Below are 18,971 nucleotides of genomic sequence, written 5' to 3' on the forward strand. Positions count from 1 at the left end.
TATCACTTCGTGGTTGTGATGTTGTGAATTGAACTGTTCATTGAGGTCTGTTGGCTTGTTGAATGGAAACATGGAGTTCCTGCGCTGGAGTTGTGAGGATGTGGCACACTGGATCGAGTATAAGGTGAACCATTAACAGTCATTTCAAGACAAAACCAGCATACAATTATTCTATTTCAAGATATTATATTAAATACAGAAATTATTCTCAATGCAAAAGCAACAAACATGTACAAATTTGCCATTCAAACGCTTGTGTCCTTTATTTCATGTTTTTGGGGCATCACACAATCTACTTCATCTGTCTGATTTGATTAGATTTCACAGAATGACAGATGAATCAGTGCTGAAATACGGTAGAGTTTGATTGACCCCTGCTACTAAATGAAGTGTTTCTCCTCCCTGTTAGAAGTTGATCTGCTTATTTAGCCATCATGCAGTGTTCTCTGATTATTTACATTGAGCTCATTCTCTCCGTCCTGCACGTGACCCATCAGAACAGAGCTGAGACCGATATTTGGGTAGTGACCCATCAGTTGAGAAGCTCTGCTGTTCAGCTTTTACTCAACATAACGCTTTGTCATCATTCTCCTGTTGTGCTTTGTTAGCATCATGTAAGGAAAATGCTTTCCTTCATCAGCGATATCTGTTGCCTTCATGCCAACCAGCACTGAGAATAAGACCGTCTGAGTGAAATGACAGCGATGCAGTCTGTTTCACAGCAGCTGCGGCTTTACATTTCATCAAAATCATCATATTGGCATCAACTAAAATGCTGAAATATAGCATAGAGTCTCTTGCAAAGCCGTGTTGAGCGGTGTGTCCACATCGCACTGAGACTCATTACAGCCGTGACCTCATGTTTCATCCCTCAGTCATGTTTCAATCAGAATTATATCACGGGCAGAAAACTAATTCATGTCAACTGCTTCAACCTGCCACGACTGGGAATCAATGACTTCCAGCATATGAAGGTAAAGCAAACAGCACACAAACTGATACTACTCATTTCATGCAAAACATTTAGCTGGTCTCACATAGTCACCTGTGAATAACAAAACTGGAAAATGTGTTCTGAGATTGAATCAAACTGCATTAACTACACAGTAAAAGATAATATATCAATATGGATTACTAGGAAATTCAATTTAACCACCTAAAACACAATAAAAAACATAGCAGCGCCCTAGCAACCACCCAAAATACATAGCAACGCCCTAATAACTACCCAAAATACATCAAGAAATGCATAGCAACGCCCTAGCAACCACCCAAAATACATAGCAACGCCCTAGTAACCACCCAAAATACATTAAGAAATGCCTAGCAATGCCCTAGCAACCACCCAAAACACATAACAACGCCCTTGTAACCACCCAAAACAAATCAGCGTTAAAAATAAAGACTATTAAAATATTATACAATACAATAATCGATATACCAACGTCAGCGTGTTTAATATTAATATTCCAGAGCGAGCCATGCAATTGGAAGGTTACCGAGCGACTGTTGCATGACCTAATTAATATTCATGAGCCGAGGCTTCGCCGTACTAGAGCGCATGCAGGCGTAATGCGGAGAGGCGAGCTTTATTACAGCAGAACAGACGGATCTAATGAACATCAGGATGCTGCGGTCATGGACGTGTGGAAGCGCATCGGAGGTCCTGATGCGGGAGGATCTGATGTGCACTGATCTGTTTGGGTCACCAGAAGGAAGGAGCTGCTGAAAATGCGGTGATTTGGGTGGAAACACGGCGTGCATTTGCCCTGATGAAGCAAAGCGGATATCTTCGACAGGTAGACTCCTCCGCAGCTCTCATTGCATGCATCCTCAGATGCGTCTTCGTTTTCTGAGCACATCTCTGAGATCTTAAGGACAGGTATGAGGAATGAAACCCGAATAACACATTTAAAGAATGAATGCACATCTGCAAGGTCACAAAGCGCCTTCACCTGCTGCGAGTGCGCTCGAAATGAAGGATGCATGTCATGTTTCATTATCAATAAATCATGTGCAATGCATTTGCAGGCTTGGAATGGTGGCAGGTTACTCTGTTACTGCAGTTTTACACTGAGCTGAGTGGCAGTATCAGGTGGTAAATTACCACGGTACAGACCTGGCCTTCAGACAGTGGGATTTTATACTCCTTTCATTACACTCGTTCGGTTATTTGCCTTTGATCAATTATATTTAGTATGCTTTTGTAAAAAAAAAAAGCATGAGTGTTCAAGAGGATTGTGCATGCTTGCATATGAAGACAGGCTCTTTACGAGCCCTTCATCATGTTAGGGTTATTTTGTACTCTCTGGTAAGCTTTCTGATGCATGGCTCCAGTTTTTCTGAATGCATCTAATGTGCACTCCTCAGTTAACAGAGACATTTCAGGAACGTGTTTTAAAGGTGATGTAAATGTTACAACAAAACACTCTTCAAATAATGTATTTGATAAACGTTCTCGTAATGTTGAAAGGAAACTGTTCTCGGTGTATGTTTCAGAACCAAGAATACAAAACTGGACGTTGTAAATGTTTAAAAGACATAAATAATCATGTTGTCATGACAGATTCAAATGCAGCGTTCCTCTAATCTTTGCATAACCAAGAAAAAACATTCTTGAAAAGAACGGGTTGCGAGAACATTCAAATCTAACATTTTCATACAGTTTTCATAATGTTTCTCTATAGCTCATATAACCAAGAAAAACGTTCTTAATACATTAAAAAAAACATGTTTTCATAACTTCATGGCAAAACATTCTAAAATGTTTTTGATAGGTGGGTAATTATGGCTGAAAGTCTGTTTTGTCATAGTTTTGTAAGGGAAAGTGTTTCAAGTGTATTTCCTGAGCAGATTCGCTGATTTATAGCATTAATATTGTTGATAGGTGTAATGTTCAATTACATTCTATAGATTTAGGAGCAGCAATCATTTTGAATGAGAATTGTCATTATTTACTCTCCCTCATGTCGTTCTTCTGTGGAACAAAAATGAAGATATTTTGAAGAATGTTGGCAACCAAAATGTTTCGGTTCCCATTGACTTCCATTATATTTTTTGACCATACAATGAAAGTCAATGGGGTCCGAAGCTGTTTGGCTGCCAACAAGTTTAAAAAGGTCCCATTTCTGTTGAATATTCACTCAAAAACACATTCCCAAAGTCAATATCTGTGTGGCATGTGTGTGTGAGAGAGAGAGAGTGTGTGTGTGTGTGTGTGTGTGTGTGAGAGTGTGTGTGTGTGTGTGAGTGAGTGAGTGAGTGAGTGAGTGAGTGAGTGAGTGAGTGAGTGAGTGAGTGAGTGAGTGAGTGAGTGAGTGAGTGAGTGAGTGAGTGAGTGAGTGAGTGAGTGAGTGAGTGAGTGAGTGAGTGAGTGAGTGAGTGAGTGAGTGAGTGAGTGAGTGAGTGAGTGAGTGAGTGAGTGAGTGAGTGAGTGAGTGTGTGTGGGTCGCTCTCTAAATAATTTATGTCTATCTATCAGTCCAGACGGGATACTGGCAGCCAATGCAAAGAAATAAGAGAATGAGAGAAAGACACTTACTGTCTTTCTGAAAATGTTCACGGTGAGGAACTGCAGAAAACATCTGCTATAGTCTGATAACCGCACATCTGTGCCGCTGCTGTGGAAGATCTGATCTCACAGATCACACACACACGAGGTGATGAAGTCACACTCAGACTGTCGGAGGCATGAATCAAGCCCTCGGTCCGCTCGCTGATTTCAAACCTGCGTTTATGAATCTGAACGAGACGTCAGAGCTGCAGTGGAGAGGAAGACTCACAGATAACAAAATTAGGTTATAAAACGTTGTGGGAATTTTGTTTTTAAAATGTTTCTTGCAACGTTGTACATTATGTTTAACCCAAAATATGTATTTGAATTATTATTTTTAATATTCTAAAACGTTCATGATCAGAACATTATTTAAAGGTTACAAAAAAACTTTCTTGGAACGTTCATCATGTACAAACAACATCATAAGAAAATTAGGAGAATTTTGAGTGTTTTGTCCTAACATTTAAAAAATGTTAGTGAAAGTCACCAAGTACAACATGCTCCTGGATCAACATCCTTGAAAATCATTCTAACTTTTCAGGAAATGTCAGTTTCAGGATCAGGTGCTTCCACACTCTTGTTAATCAGCTGTCATTTCCCTCTGATTTCAGGAATAAATTATGAGTAAGGTTAGGTTAGGGGTGGGGATTGGGTTAAGTCTGTATTGTTGATCCACGAACATGTCTTACTCGGCAAAATCACGGCGACCTTTTGTGGTCCAGGGTCACATTTGGTCTTTAATAATGTTCTCAAAAATGAGAGCACAAAAACGTTATTGATACATCATACATAGAATGTTTTATTTCTGAAAGATTTTAGTCGGATGTTCATCTAACGTTTTAAAATGCTACTTGTTTCAGAACGTTCAGAAATCATTCAAAAGTAACATTCCCATAATGTTTGCGAAATGATACAATGGAACGTTCTCCTGACATTCACATAAAAAAACCCCGTTTCTGGACCATTTAAAAAAACTGGACATTTTTAACGTTCAGAGAACATTCAGAAGAAACATTCTCATAACTTCAGGGGAATGTTTTTAGAACATTTTTTGTCAGCAGGGAAGTTGCGTACATCCAATCAGAAATGCGCAGAGAAATGGCAGTATGAGTGCACTGAGTGTTTGTTTGGTTGAAAAGCAGCGGTTTCGAGTCCTGCTGGCGTCATTAGTTCGGCCGAGCAGCTGAGGATGTGTGAAGACAAACCCAAACGCTGCTCTCTTTCACACGCTGTCCTTCTCCAACACACACGCTTCTGAACACAGCGAGTCACGGGAGAGCCGTCATGCTGCTTCATTTGTGCTTCAGTGAGTGTTGGCTGGGGAAATGGGATGTAAAATAAAAATAAATAAATGGCTCGCACTGAGCATCCAATAGCACATTCACAGCGGTGTTTCAGAGGGGAAGTAGCGACTGCGGCGCGGCCCGCTCAAAATACACACGCTTTGCCAACTAATGCAGCCAGCTGGTTGGCAAACAACACCAGCGGCACAGACTCAATAAAGAGGCTGATGGGAAGGTCATTTGATATGCAGAGAGTGTTCAATTAAACACCACCAAAACGGGTCATTTGTCCTTGACCCGTGAGCTTTAGTGCGTTATGATTATATGAATGCATTCAATGCATTATTTAGACTCCGCTAACAGTGATTGTTCTCGGAACGTTCTGGCAAGGTTGCAGTATGGTTAATGGAACGTTCCTTCAAATGTATCCAGTCTTGCAATGTTAATGGTATGTTCGTTCAAAGTTATCTGCACGTAAATAATGTTCGCAAATCATTAGCACAAAAACATAATTTATACATCATTCATAGAAGATTTTGTTCCTGAAACATGTTAGTTGGACATTTTTCTTCTACTCGTTTCAGAATGTTCAGAGAACATTGAAAAGTAACATTTCTATAATGTTTGCTTGTTGCCTTAATCTTTGTATAACCCAGAAAAAAACTTTATAAAACATACAAAAAATTGGACATTCAGAAATCACGTTTTTGTAACTTAATGAAACACGTTCTTAGAATATATAAGGCTGTTATTGAAAATAACTTGTTCTTAATGACTTGCCTGGTTAAACAAAGGTTAAATCAAATAATAACGTTTTTTAAATGATACTTGTTTTTTAAATGTTGCTACTTGTTTCAGAACGTTCAGAAAACATTCAAAAGTAACATTCCCATAATGTTTGTGAAATGATACAATGCAACGTTCCCCAAACATTTGCATAACCAAAAAGAAAAACCCTTTTCTAAAACATTTAAAAACCCTTCAGAAATAGCGTTTTTATAACTGAATGAGAATATTAGCGAAACGCTTAGCACGTTAGCGGTGGCTGTTATTTTTGCAAACACTATCAGTGCGTTTGCTCACTCAGTGGCAGCATGTCATTATTTAAAGCTGTGGCCTTTATATGTGACAAAGATGAATTGGCATGCGTGTTCCTGTTGTTTATTTCATGCATTTTATAGGTTAGCACGCTCCGTTTTCATTGCTCTTCCATACAGTCAGATGTCAGGTGTCACCTTCATCCTTCAGTTTTATTGCCTGTTTCTACACGAGGTTTCTCTCCAGCCGGCTCCTCTATTGTCTGCATGACAGTCTAATGATGCCGACTCTCTCATGATCACAGGCCTGATGCACGGCAGGTTATTATCGCACGCATTCTCAGCGCACTGCTTTGAAAGGCTCATCACCCCTGACAGCGCTTGACATCGTCTCATCTTCAAAACGCATTCAGAAGAGATGTGCATTTCCAAGGTTACAAATGACAGAAGTCACAAGAACTGATCTGCTGAGATTTTAGTGCATGTTAGGAACAACCCTGTAAAGCAGAGCAGCAGAAACCAAGAGACAACGCTCTGATTCCTCTGTAAACGCACACATAATTAAACATCTTTGCAAAGAGCCATTCTAATGAAAACCGTAGCTGGTATGAAATTTTATATCTCGTCAAGGACTTCAGAGTCATTCAGAGAATACGTTTCTCATCCCGCACAAAGTAACACGAGCAGAGCCGAGTGTCTCTCCTGGTGTGGCATCTGTGTCTCTGCTCGGTCTTTGGAGACATCAGACTAATTCTGATGAGTATCTGGACGGTCAGAGGAGTCTTTCATCTCGCCAAACACACAGATGAAAGGATCAACATTATCTTATCAAAAACAGCGTGCAGTGGAGCCGGAGCTTTAAGACATGTCCCCAGAAAGCTTCTGGAGCTGTCAGATTCCCTCAGACGTGATGTTTCACAACATTTCATTTGCACGTGGTGACTTGTTTGTTTGTACAACAGAAAACCTAAATTGGGGTTTTGTAGCTTTTAGGCGGTGTGTCCTGACGTCATCTGTTGTGCTCCTAAACATTAAAGCGTCTAGCATTTATTTAGGCAATATCAACCACTCATCTGTTTTGTCAGAGCTTGTACACTGCCAAGTCTCTTCTGCTCACCAGGGCTGCATTTATTTGATCAAAAACACAGTAAAAATTATGAAATATTTTTACAATTTAAAACAGCTGGTTTCTGTGTGAATCTATTGTCAAATGTAATTGAAGACTGGAGTAATGATGCTGAAAATTCAGTTTTGATCAGTGTCAGAAATCATTCAAATATGCAGATTTTTCTGCATAAGAAACATTTCTGATTATTATCAATGTAGTGGAAACTGTGAATAGAATAATATAGAAAGCTCAAAAGAACAGTGTTCATTGATCAAAAGCGACATTTATAATGTTGCAAAATATTTGATCAATTTAATGTGTCCTTACTGAATAAAAGTATTCATTTCTTTCAGCCTGTCACATTCACTGCTCTTGATCTGCCACTGATAATGAGAATCGTCTCTGTTTGCTTGCTTCACAGGTTGCTTAACCAATACCCAGAACCCAGATGGAGACGCTACTGGTTTATTTGATGGTTGTTGTATTGGCGTTAAAGGCCCAGAAGATCCAAGTATGTCCCAAGCGCTGCATTTGCCAGGTTTTGTCCCCCAATCTGGCCACCTTGTGTGATAAAAAGGGGCTGCTGTTTGTCCCTCCAAACATCGACAGACGCACCGTCGAGCTCCGACTGGGGGACAACTTCATCACGGGCATCAAGCAGAAGGATTTCGCCAACATGACCAAACTGGTGGACCTGACGCTCTCTAGGAACACGATAGGATCGGTCACGCCTCACGCTTTCAACGATTTGGAGAACCTCCGCGCCCTTCATCTGGACAGCAACCGCTTGACCCACATAACGAACGATACGTTTAGCGGCATGTCCAAGCTGCACCATCTCATTCTCAACAACAACCAGCTCACGCACATCCACATAGGAGCGTTCAACGACCTTCTCGCGCTGGAAGAGCTGGATTTATCCTACAACAACCTGGAGAGCGTGCCGTGGATCGCCATCCAGCTCATGAGCAACCTACACACCTTAAACCTGGACCACAACATGATCAACTACATTCCCGAAGGGACCTTCTCCGGGCTTCAGAAGCTCAAGCGTCTGGATGTAACGTCCAATAAGCTCCACAAGCTTCCGCCCGATCCGGTCTTCCAGCGCGCTGGAGTTTTAGCCACGTCTGGCGTTTTGGGTCCGTCGTCGTTCGCGTTAAGTTTCGGAGGAAACCCGCTGCATTGTAACTGCGAGTTGCTGTGGCTTCGACGGCTGCGGCGCGAGGATGATCTGGAGACCTGCGCGGCTCCACAGCATCTCGCCGGACGCTATTTCTGGACCGTATCCGAGGAGGAGTTCCTGTGCGAGCCGCCGCTCATCACTAGACACTCGCAAGAGACTCGTGCTCTCGAAGGCCAGCAGGTTTCCTTGCGCTGCAAAGCCCGCGGCGACCCATATCCCGTCATGCATTGGATCGCTCCGGACGGGAAGCTGGTATTCAACTCCAGTCGCACCGTCCTCCACTCGGACGGGACACTGGACATCCTAATCAGCACGGTCAAGGACTCTGGGACTTTCACTTGTGTCGCGTCTAACCCATCTGGAGAGGCGCAGCAGACAGTGGATCTGCTCATCACTAAACTTCCACATTTCACCAACGACACCAGTATGGTCCAAGAGCCGGACCCGGGGTCGTCTGACATCGCCACTTCTGCCAAGACAAGCGGAGACGGAGGCTCCTCGATGGGCAACAAGGGTGGACAGGAGAAGAGGGTCCTGATCTCGGAGATCACCGCAGCCACGGCTCTGGTGAAGTTCAACTTTCAGAGGAATATCCCAGGGATTCGGATGTTCCAGGTCCAATACAACGGCACTTACGATGACTCATTAGTGTACAGGTGAGCCTGTTTTGGTTTTAAACACCTTACAATATTAAATGATTTCAGAGAGCAGTGCACAGCTGGGATAGGGATAGTTCACCCAAAAATGAAAATTCTGTCATTAATTACTCACCCTCATGTCGTTTCAAACCCGTAAGACCTTCGTTCATCTTCGAAACACAGATTAAGATATTTTCGATGGAATCAGAGCTGTCTGACCCTGCATAGACAGCAACACAACTGAAATGTTCCCAAGTCCAGAAACGTAGCAAGGAGATCTGTAAAATAATCCATGTGACATCAGTGGTTCAACCGCAATTATACGAAGCTACGAGAATACTTTGTGCGCAAAAGAAAAAAGAAAACGACTTTATTCAACAATTAGTCTCCTCCGCATCACCCTGGTGCCATTTTGGAGAATAACAGCTGGACGTAAACAGCGCATGCTGTTCTGTGCCAGCTGCGTCACGCGGATATGTTGTTTTCATTCAAATCAAAGTGCAAACAACGTGCGAAACCGATCCGGCGTGAAGCAGCCGAACATTTCAGTTGCGTTGCTGTCTATGCAGGGTCAGAGAGCTCTCAGATTCCATTGAAAATATCTTAATTTGTGTTACAAAGAATTTGTCTTACGGGTTTGAAACAACATGAGGGTGAGTAATTAATGACAGAATTTGTATTTTTGGGTGAACTATCCCTTTAAATAAAAAGTCTCATTTACAGCTTCACATTAATAAACAGAAAACAGTATTAATGTTGTAAAATTGATCAATTATGAAGAAACTTTCAGCTGTGAAGCAGCTCTACTGGACCGTTCACACAAGAACGATAACTTTAAAGATAACTATATTAGCGTCCACACAACAGACGATATCTTCTGTTTATTCCAAGCGCACGCTCGTCTGCTGCTTTAAATTCTCCAGCTCGTTACGGCAGGACGGATTCTGATTGGCCGTCAGCGTTTTATCATTCAACAGATGGGAAAAAATCATTCTGAAAGTGATTCCAACGATATCGTTTCTCTGTGCCTTTATCGTTATAGCTGTGGTGTGGACGCTGCTGTTCTTTAATATTGAGAACGATTTTTAGAACTATATCTTTATCGTTATCTTTATAGTTATCGTTCTTGGTGTGAACGGGCTTTAAAGAAGACGACAGAGTCGTTGTTCAGCTCAGTTCAGTTAACAGGGAATGTTCGGAGAACTTAACATTAATGGAACATTTGGTCAAAGTTATCTGGTCTTTAATGTTTTCAAAATGTTAGCACAAAAACGTTAATGTGTCGTTCATGGAATGCTTTTCCTGAAACGGTTTAGTTGGATGTTCGTCTAACATATTTTAAATGTTGCTACTTGTTTCTCAAGCGTCTGGATGTAACGTCCAATAAGCTCCACAAGCTTCCGCCCGATCCGGTCTTCCAGCGCGCTGGAGTTTTAGCCACGTCTGGCGTTTTGGGTCCGTCGTCGTTCGCGTTAAGTTTCGGAGGAAACCCGCTGCATTGTAACTGCGAGTTGCTGTGGCTTCGACGGCTGCGGCGCGAGGATGATCTGGAGACCTGCGCGGCTCCACAGCATCTCGCCGGACGCTATTTCTGGACCGTATCCGAGGAGGAGTTCCTGTGCGAGCCGCCGCTCATCACTAGACACTCGCAAGAGACTCGTGCTCTCGAAGGCCAGCAGGTTTCCTTGCGCTGCAAAGCCCGCGGCGACCCATATCCCGTCATGCATTGGATCGCTCCGGACGGGAAGCTGGTATTCAACTCCAGTCGCACCGTCCTCCACTCGGACGGGACACTGGACATCCTAATCAGCACGGTCAAGGACTCTGGGACTTTCACTTGTGTCGCGTCTAACCCATCTGGAGAGGCGCAGCAGACAGTGGATCTGCTCATCACTAAACTTCCACATTTCACCAACGACACCAGTATGGTCCAAGAGCCGGACCCGGGGTCGTCTGACATCGCCACTTCTGCCAAGACAAGCGGAGACGGAGGCTCCTCGATGGGCAACAAGGGTGGACAGGAGAAGAGGGTCCTGATCTCGGAGATCACCGCAGCCACGGCTCTGGTGAAGTTCAACTTTCAGAGGAATATCCCAGGGATTCGGATGTTCCAGGTCCAATACAACGGCACTTACGATGACTCATTAGTGTACAGGTGAGCCTGTTTTGGTTTTAAACACCTTACAATATTAAATGATTTCAGAGAGCAGTGCACAGCTGGGATAGGGATAGTTCACCCAAAAATGAAAATTCTGTCATTAATTACTCACCCTCATGTCGTTTCAAACCTGTAAGACCTTCGTTCATCTTCGAAACACAGATTAAGATATTTTTAAAATATTTAAAGACAACGACAGAGTCGTTGTTCAGCTCAGTTCAGTTAACAGGGAATGTTCGGAGAACTTAACATTAATGGAACATTTGGTCAAAGTTATCTGGTCTTTAATGTTTTCAAAATGTTAGCACAAAAACGTTAATGTGTCGTTCATGGAATGCTTTTCCTGAAACGGTTTAGTTGGATGTTCGTCTAACATATTTTAAATGTTGCTACTTGTTTCAGAACTTTCAGAGAACATTCAAAAGTAACAAAATGATACAACGGAATGTTCCCTTAACATTCATATAACCAAGAAAAAAGCATCTCACTGGACATTTTGAGCGTTCAGAGAACCTTCAGAAATAACATTTTTATAACTTTTGGCAAGGTTCTCTCAAAGTTATGAACAAACATTCTTCCAGTAATTAATTATGTTCTCAAAACGTTAGCACAACAACATTATTCATACATGGAATGTTTTTTCCTGAGACGTTTTAGTTGGACGTTCGTCTAACGTTTTTATAAATGTTACAACTTGTTTCAGAACATTCCAAAGTAACGTTCACATAATGTTTGCAAAATGATACAATGGAACGTTCTCTTTTGGGGGTTCAAAGAACATTCAGAACATTTTTTTTTACTTTATGGGAACATCAACATATTTTTGTTAGCTGGGTTCAGGATCTATTCTCATCTAATAGTGTCAGTGCAGTCAGATTGATGAGTAGGGTTGGGAATTATTTTTAAATAAATAAAGTTTGGTTCCGTTAATGTTCCTTGCACATGCATTTTTCTGTCTATGTGAACAGAAAACTGTACTAAAATTATGTTTCTAAATTTACTTTACAGTGGCGCGTAATTGCAGTATTGAATGAGTCTTATGAGCCGGTTCTTTTTAGTGAATCAAAACCGTACAGAGCAACCAGTGCAGTCTGATTCCCGAATTAATGACTCTTATGAACCAGTTATTTTTGGTGAATAAAACAACAGTGTTATCCTGTGAGACTTAGTTACTGATTGGTTATTCATAATAGCATGAAAAGAAAAATGTAAGGAATAAATGGAAGTGGACACAAATAAATTCATCAGTTTTGATTAGTTTATCTTCCCTTCAAAGAGAAAAGTAGAAGATTTTTTTTCTGAAGTCAATGACAGGTTTGTTCATTTTGGCAAATTTCTCAGAAAACAAGACTTCCTCGAGTAAATATATCTTCATTTAAGAATGTTTCGATTTTTTAAGATCCCGGCTAACAGGGAACGTTCTCACAACTTTCACTAACGTTCTTTTAAAAGTTATATAAATGTTAGGCCTAAAGTAATGTTTATGGAACTTTATTAATATTTGGTATACATTCTCATAACATCGAGAGAAAATGTTCTGAGATCAACATTCTTCAAAACATCGTTATGATTGTCCTTGATGAACTTCTAAGAAGTGTTTTCATAACCTTAAAATAACGTTATAATCACGACAAGAAACTGGACATTTTAACGTTCTTCCAATATTATTAAAGAACTTTCAAATAATATTATATTTAGTAGAACGATGTGAGAAATTACATTATAGTCATGACAAGAAAACTGGACATTTTAATGTTTTTAGACTACTAAAAACAAACGTTCAAACACATTTTTGGAAACAGTATAGTTAGTAGAATGTTGTGAGAAACTTTTTGGTAACATTTAAATAACGTTAGAATCACAAGAAAACTGGACACTTTGCAACATTTTAGGAACATTTCAAAACAATGTTCCCACAACGATGTTCGATTTCTCAACATTTGTGCATTTCTTACACTTTCTCGTCCTCAAAAGTACTAAAGGAAGTTCCTTCCTATAACAATGCATCCCTAATGGGATCAAATGATGAATAACAGCTCATTGATTATGTTCTGAATGATGCACGTTGATTGGTTCTAGCAGTGTTTCTGACTGCATGTTTCTTGCAGAATGATTCCTCCGACCAGTAAAAGCATCACGGTCAACAACCTGGCAGCAGGAACTACGTACGACCTGTGCGTTCTGGCCATTTACGACGACGCCATGACCGCGCTGACGGCCACACGCGTGGTGGGCTGCGTTCACTTCGCCACCGAGCCGCAGTATATGCGCTGCCACTTCATGCAGTCACAGTTCCTCGGCGGCACCATCGTGGTCATCATCGGCGGCATGATCGTGGCGTCCGTCCTGGCCTTCATCATCTTCCTCATTGTGCGCTACCGGCTGTGCCAGCAGGAGGGCGCGGATAAAGGCGTGGAGCTGGGCGACATGCACTCTCAGTCCGAGCATCAGGTGTGTGGCATCATCAAGTCCATGTCCAAGCAGGTTCTGGGTCCAGACGCGTGTCGGAAGGTATCGCCGCAGAGCGAATCCATGCCATCCCGACAGTCCAAGCCGGCTCTTCCGGACTGCACCGTCACCACATCCGCCGCCAGTCACAGCTGGCATCCCGCATCCCCCAGTCCGGTTCGTCCGGCACGCACGGACACGCAAGTCAACGTAGAGCCAGACAACACCAACAAGAACAACTCGGCCAAGCTGCGTCCAACCGTGCGCGCCTACTCCACCATGGTGACGCCGGCGTCGAACCTCCACAACTACCAGACGGTCCCGGTGGGCTGCGTGCGTGTGAGCCGCCGTCACTCGCTGAACGTAGACTCGTGCAAACATCCGGCGTACATGAGCTACCCGCAGCCGCTGCGTTCCAAACGCAGCTTATCCATGAGCGGCGGCGATATTCCCCAGATGGACTCGGGCGAGAGGCGCAGCGGGAGATCCTCGCTGTCCCAGTCCGAGTGGGTTCTGGAAAGCACATTATAACGGAGGACTTTGCACTTCACGTGAACTCAGTGGTTTTTAATAGTTTCAGGCCACCGTACGTGTGTTATAATCTCGGACTGTCAAGAGGACGATGTTTTTTTAAGCACAAATTAAATACGGTTTCCTGCATATAGTAAAACAATACTACGACTTGTATATTTCTTTGTTTTATGGAATAATACACTGCATAGTTACAAACATGTTACGTTGTGTAAAATAAAATGTGAAAATGATACGCGTGCACGTGTTAATTATGACTCGCGGTGCATTGTGCATTTGTGAATAAAGGACAGAAAATGCAGTCGAAACGTCGGCGGCAAAAATGTAAGAATTTTGCAATTGGAATATACTTTGGTGCATGAGCTTCAAAAAATTTATAGGTTTTATGAAGGTAGATTTAAGACTTTAAAACCTTTTTACAACCAAGTAAGGAAGGAAATTAATTTAATGCCACGACTTCATGAATGTAAGACTTTCTGCTCTGATTTAAGATCTTTTTAGGCCTTAATTTGTGGAAGAGCGAGTCCAACAAGAGGAAAAATCTTTGACATTTCTTAGAAAGTGCTTTTATTCAGAGGCCAGAAAGTGCACTGCACTCAGTGCAAAGACAAATGTTTTCTAATCACATCGCCTCGTGTTGGACTTGTTCATTAGACATAAATGTACTTTCTAACGAGGGTTTAATCTTCTGCTAAAACGGTTTAATAGGTAAATCAGCGCTGATGGTGTTGAGGAATCTCAGATGTAGCTGCGCAGCTTTTCCTTCGGGTATTTAAAAGGAAACACGAACGAATCTGAAAGCAGCAGCTGGATGATGATGGAGCTGACTGGCTGAAGATGATGTGTTTGATGAAGCAGAAGGTCTCGAAGTCAAAATTATTTTTAGAAGTGTTAATCCTCGTGTTCAAAGCAACGGCATGAAGGTGATGAAAGAAGAGCAGTTCTAAACCCTCAGAACGCAGAAGAGATATGTTAAAAATGTCTAACAAATGCATAGTTTTTAGTAAGGGAGCGAAACGTTGCAAATGCTTTAAGACACTCAAAATACACAACATTTATTTATCAGATTTTTTTTACAGTTATTTTTTTTAAGAGATGTAACAGGTTTTGTGTTGACCCGGGTGTGTATGGAGCACCATTAGTGTCAAAAATATTTTTTTGTAAAATTAACTATGGAGTTATATTAGTGTAAAAAACCTTTGTAAAATATATTTAGCCTTTCCCCATCTCTCACACACTTTTGGGACTGCATTTGATGAACATGAATATGTACGACTATTGATAAACTATTGCAGCTTGAAAAATGTATCACTTTTTTATTATCAGAAATGGAACGTTTATGCAAGCGAAACTAATTTATTTTATTTGAAAACTATTTATGTTGTTTTGATGTTTTGTTAGAAATGGATATATATAGGTTTCATAAATTTGGATTGCGCAATCATGAGTTATAAATTCAAAGGAATTTAATTAATCCATTAATTTCAATGGGGATAATACTGATAATTCTCAGATTTTATGTTCTTATAAAATTCACACAATGAAATATTCAAATAGAATTTCTCATAAATTAATTTTAAAAAAGGGATAAATGCAGTAAAAGCGTGGTAACATTGAAAACTCATTAATGAGAAGTTGCTGATCAGATACAATATTGTTTTAGTTGAAAAATATGAAGTTACGACTGTTTTATATAACAATGCTTTGGGTCCAGGAATGTGAAAACGGTCTACAGATTATGAATGCATTGCGAGGGTTTCTCTCGCTCGTTATCGATATTAAAATGCTACGACGTTTCTCGGTGTGTGTCCTGAAGACTCACATTAATAAAAGATGCGCATGAGATTTTCGGCAGGTTTGTGTTTCATGATGCATAGATCTCAATTTCACAAAATTGACCTTTATGACTGGTTTTGTGCTCCAGGGTCACATTTCATAAAAACCGATCCATGTAAGATGTACAAATAAGGTTTTTGTGCTAATGTTTTGAGAACATTATTAAAGAGCAGATTAACACATTAACGTTCCCGGTGGGCTGCGTGCGTGTGAGCCGCCGTCACTCGCTGAACGTAGACTCGTGCAAACATCCGGCGTACATGAGCTACCCGCAGCCGCTGCGTTCCAAACGCAGCTTATCCATGAGCGGCGGCGATATTCCCCAGATGGACTCGGGCGAGAGGCGCAGCGGGAGATCCTCGCTGTCCCAGTCCGAGTGGGTTCTGGAAAGCACATTATAACGGAGGACTTTGCACTTCACGTGAATTCAGTGGTTTTTAATAGTTTCAGGCCACCGTACGTGTGTTATAATCTCGGACTGTCAAGAGGACGATGTTTTTTTAAGCACAAATTAAATACGGTTTCCTGCATATAGTAAAACAATACTACGACTTGTATATTTCTTTGTTTTATGGAATAATACACTGCATAGTTACAAACATGTTACGTTGTGTAAAATAAAATGTGAAAATGATACGCGTGCACGTGTTAATTATGACTCGCGGTGCATTGTGCATTTGTGAATAAAGGACAGAAAATGCAGTCGAAACGTCGGCGGCAAAAATGTAAGAATTTTGCAATTGGAATATACTTTGGTGCATGAGCTTCAAAAAATTTATAGGTTTTATGAAGGTAGATTTAAGACTTTAAAACCTTTTTACAACCAAGTAAGGAAGGAAATTAATTTAATGCCACGACTTCATGAATGTAAGACTTTCTGCTCTGATTTAAGATCTTTTTAGGCCTTAATTTGTGGAAGAGCGAGTCCAACAAGAGGAAAAATCTTTGACATTTCTTAGAAAGTGCTTTTATTCAGAGGCCAGAAAGTGCACTGCACTCAGTGCAAAGACAAATGTTTTCTAATCACATCGCCTCGTGTTGGACTTGTTCATTAGACATAAATGTACTTTCTAACGAGGGTTTAATCTTCTGCTAAAACGGTTTAATAGGTAAATCAGCGCTGATGGTGTTGAGGAATCTCAGATGTAGCTGCGCAGCTTTTCCTTCGGGTATTTAAAAGGAAACACGAACGAATCTGAAAGCAGCAGCTGGATGATGATGGAGCTGACTGGCTGAAGATGATGTGTTTGATGAAGCAGAAGGTCTCGAAGTCAAAATTATTTTTAGAAGTGTTAATCCTCGTGTTCAAAGCAACGGCATGAAGGTGATGAAAGAAGAGCAGTTCTAAACCCTCAGAACGCAGAAGAGATATGTTAAAAATGTCTAACAAATGCATAGTTTTTAGTAAGGGAGCGAAACGTTGCAAATGCTTTAAGACACTCAAAATACACAACATTTATTTATCAGATTTTTTTTACAGTTATTTTTTTTAAGAGATGTAACAGGTTTTGTGTTGACCCGGGTGTGTATGGAGCACCATTAGTGTCAAAAATATTTTTTTGTAAAATTAACTATGGAGTTATATTAGTGTAAAAAACCTTTGTAAAATATATTTAGCCTTTCCCCATCTCTCACACACTTTTGGGACTGCATTTGATGAACATGAATATGTACGACTATTGATAAACTATTGCAGCTTGAAAAATGTATCACTTTTTTATTATCAGAAATGGAACGTTTATGCAAGCGAAACTAATTTATTTTATTTGAAAACTATTTATGTTGTTTTGATGTTTTGTTAGAAATGGATATATATAGGTTTCATAAATTTGGATTGCGCAATCATGAGTTATAAATTCAAAGGAATTTAATTAATCCATTAATTTCAATGGGGATAATACTGATAATTCTCAGATTTTATGTTCTTATAAAATTCACACAATGAAATATTCAAATAGAATTTCTCATAAATTAATTTAAAAAAAGGGATAAATGCAGTAAAAGCGTGGTAACATTGAAAACTCATTAATGAGAAGTTGCTGATCAGATACAATATTGTTTTAGTTGAAAAATATTAAGTTACGACTGTTTTATATAACAATGCTTTGGGTCCAGGAATGTGAAAACGGTCTACAGATTATGAATGCATTGCGAGGGTTTCTCTCGCTCGTTATCGATATTAAAATGCTACGACGTTTCTCGGTGTGTGTCCTGAAGACTCACATTAATAAAAGATGCGCATGAGATTTTCGGCAGGTTTGTGTTTCATGATGCATAGATCTCAATTTCACAAAATTGACCTTTATGACTGGTTTTGTGCTCCAGGGTCACATTTCATAAAAACCGATCCATGTAAGATGTACAAATAAGGTTTTTGTGCTAATGTTTTGAGAACATTATTAAAGAGCAGATTAACACATTAACGTTACTACAAGAACGTTTGTGTTCATAACTTACGGAGAACCTTGCCAGAACGTTCTGAGAGCTTCAGTTATATCATGTGACGAAGACACGGTTACATTGTTAGAACTACATAAATCACATAACATCATATGTGTGTGATTATGTTATTAAAGAGCTTCTAACTGTTCATGGCCGAGAACCGGTTTGGGCAAGAGGTGAGCATGATAAAAAAAAAAGTGCATTTGAGTCTACGGAGACTCCGAGTAATTTCTATTATCTTCTATAAAAAGAGCGAGAGAAAGAATAACGAAGCAGTCGTTCATTATACTCCGTCCTGCTGATTTATTCATGAGCTAATTAAGCCGCTGCGACGAGGACAGCCTGATGGACACTATCCTCATACCTGTGGAGAGACATTATAAACAAAGAATCATAATAAGCGCAGATGCAATTCCAAGCATATGCATTATTAATGGAGGGAAATGTGCTCTGAATGAACATCCGGGTTAATATTGAATGCGATTACTCCGTCTGAATGCAAAGCGTGAGAGAGGATGATGGGAAATGTAGTTTGGTCTGCTGTTTCCAATAATAACGAGCGTGTTTAATGCTCTGGTAAAAGCACTCTGATGGGGTTTTCTCAGAAGCTCAGTCTCGGATCCTCTCTGGCTCTTCGTGGTGTCGTGTTTCTTTAGAAATGCACTGAAGCGCATGCGCGGCTGTAGTTACTCTGAAATAATGCGACGGCACTCATTACATGGCTTACAGAAGAGACTTTCACAGCTGT

The 18,971-nt window shown here is 40.7% G+C and overlaps 1 protein-coding gene across 2 annotated transcripts; it reads left to right on the plus strand.

Moving 5' to 3' along the window:
• The first annotated feature begins 1,569 nt into the window (after positions 1–1,569).
• lrfn5b (leucine rich repeat and fibronectin type III domain containing 5b) lies at positions 1,570–13,945 on the plus strand. Of its 2 annotated transcripts, none has more exons than XM_016249357.1 (3): positions 1,570–1,799; positions 7,406–8,826; positions 13,075–13,945. In XM_016249357.1, the coding sequence occupies exons 2-3, from the start codon at positions 7,433–7,435 to the stop codon at positions 13,943–13,945; spliced, it is 2,265 nt and encodes a 754-aa protein (XP_016104843.1). In that variant the 5' UTR covers positions 1,570–1,799; positions 7,406–7,432. The 2 variants fall into 2 exon arrangements, with proteins under 2 accessions (XP_016104843.1, XP_016104845.1); XM_016249359.1 differs by lacking the exon at positions 1,570–1,799 and adding an exon at positions 1,815–1,882.
• The last annotated feature ends 5,026 nt before the right edge of the window (positions 13,946–18,971 follow it).

This window comes from Sinocyclocheilus grahami, unplaced genomic scaffold, assembly GCF_001515645.1.
Source record: "Sinocyclocheilus grahami isolate Dianchi unplaced genomic scaffold, SAMN03320097.WGS_v1.1 scaffold924.1, whole genome shotgun sequence".
Classification (NCBI taxonomy): domain Eukaryota; kingdom Metazoa; phylum Chordata; class Actinopteri; order Cypriniformes; family Cyprinidae; genus Sinocyclocheilus; species Sinocyclocheilus grahami.

Excerpts from the sequence above, each read along its gene's own strand:
- lrfn5b (XM_016249357.1), top strand. The coding sequence starts at position 7,433 with ATGGAGACGCTACTGGTTTATTTGATGGTTGTTGTATTGGCGTTAAAG. Across the intron at positions 8,827-13,074 it reads GATGACTCATTAGTGTACAG|AATGATTCCTCCGACCAGTA; the intron begins GTGAGCCTGTTT and ends TGTTTCTTGCAG.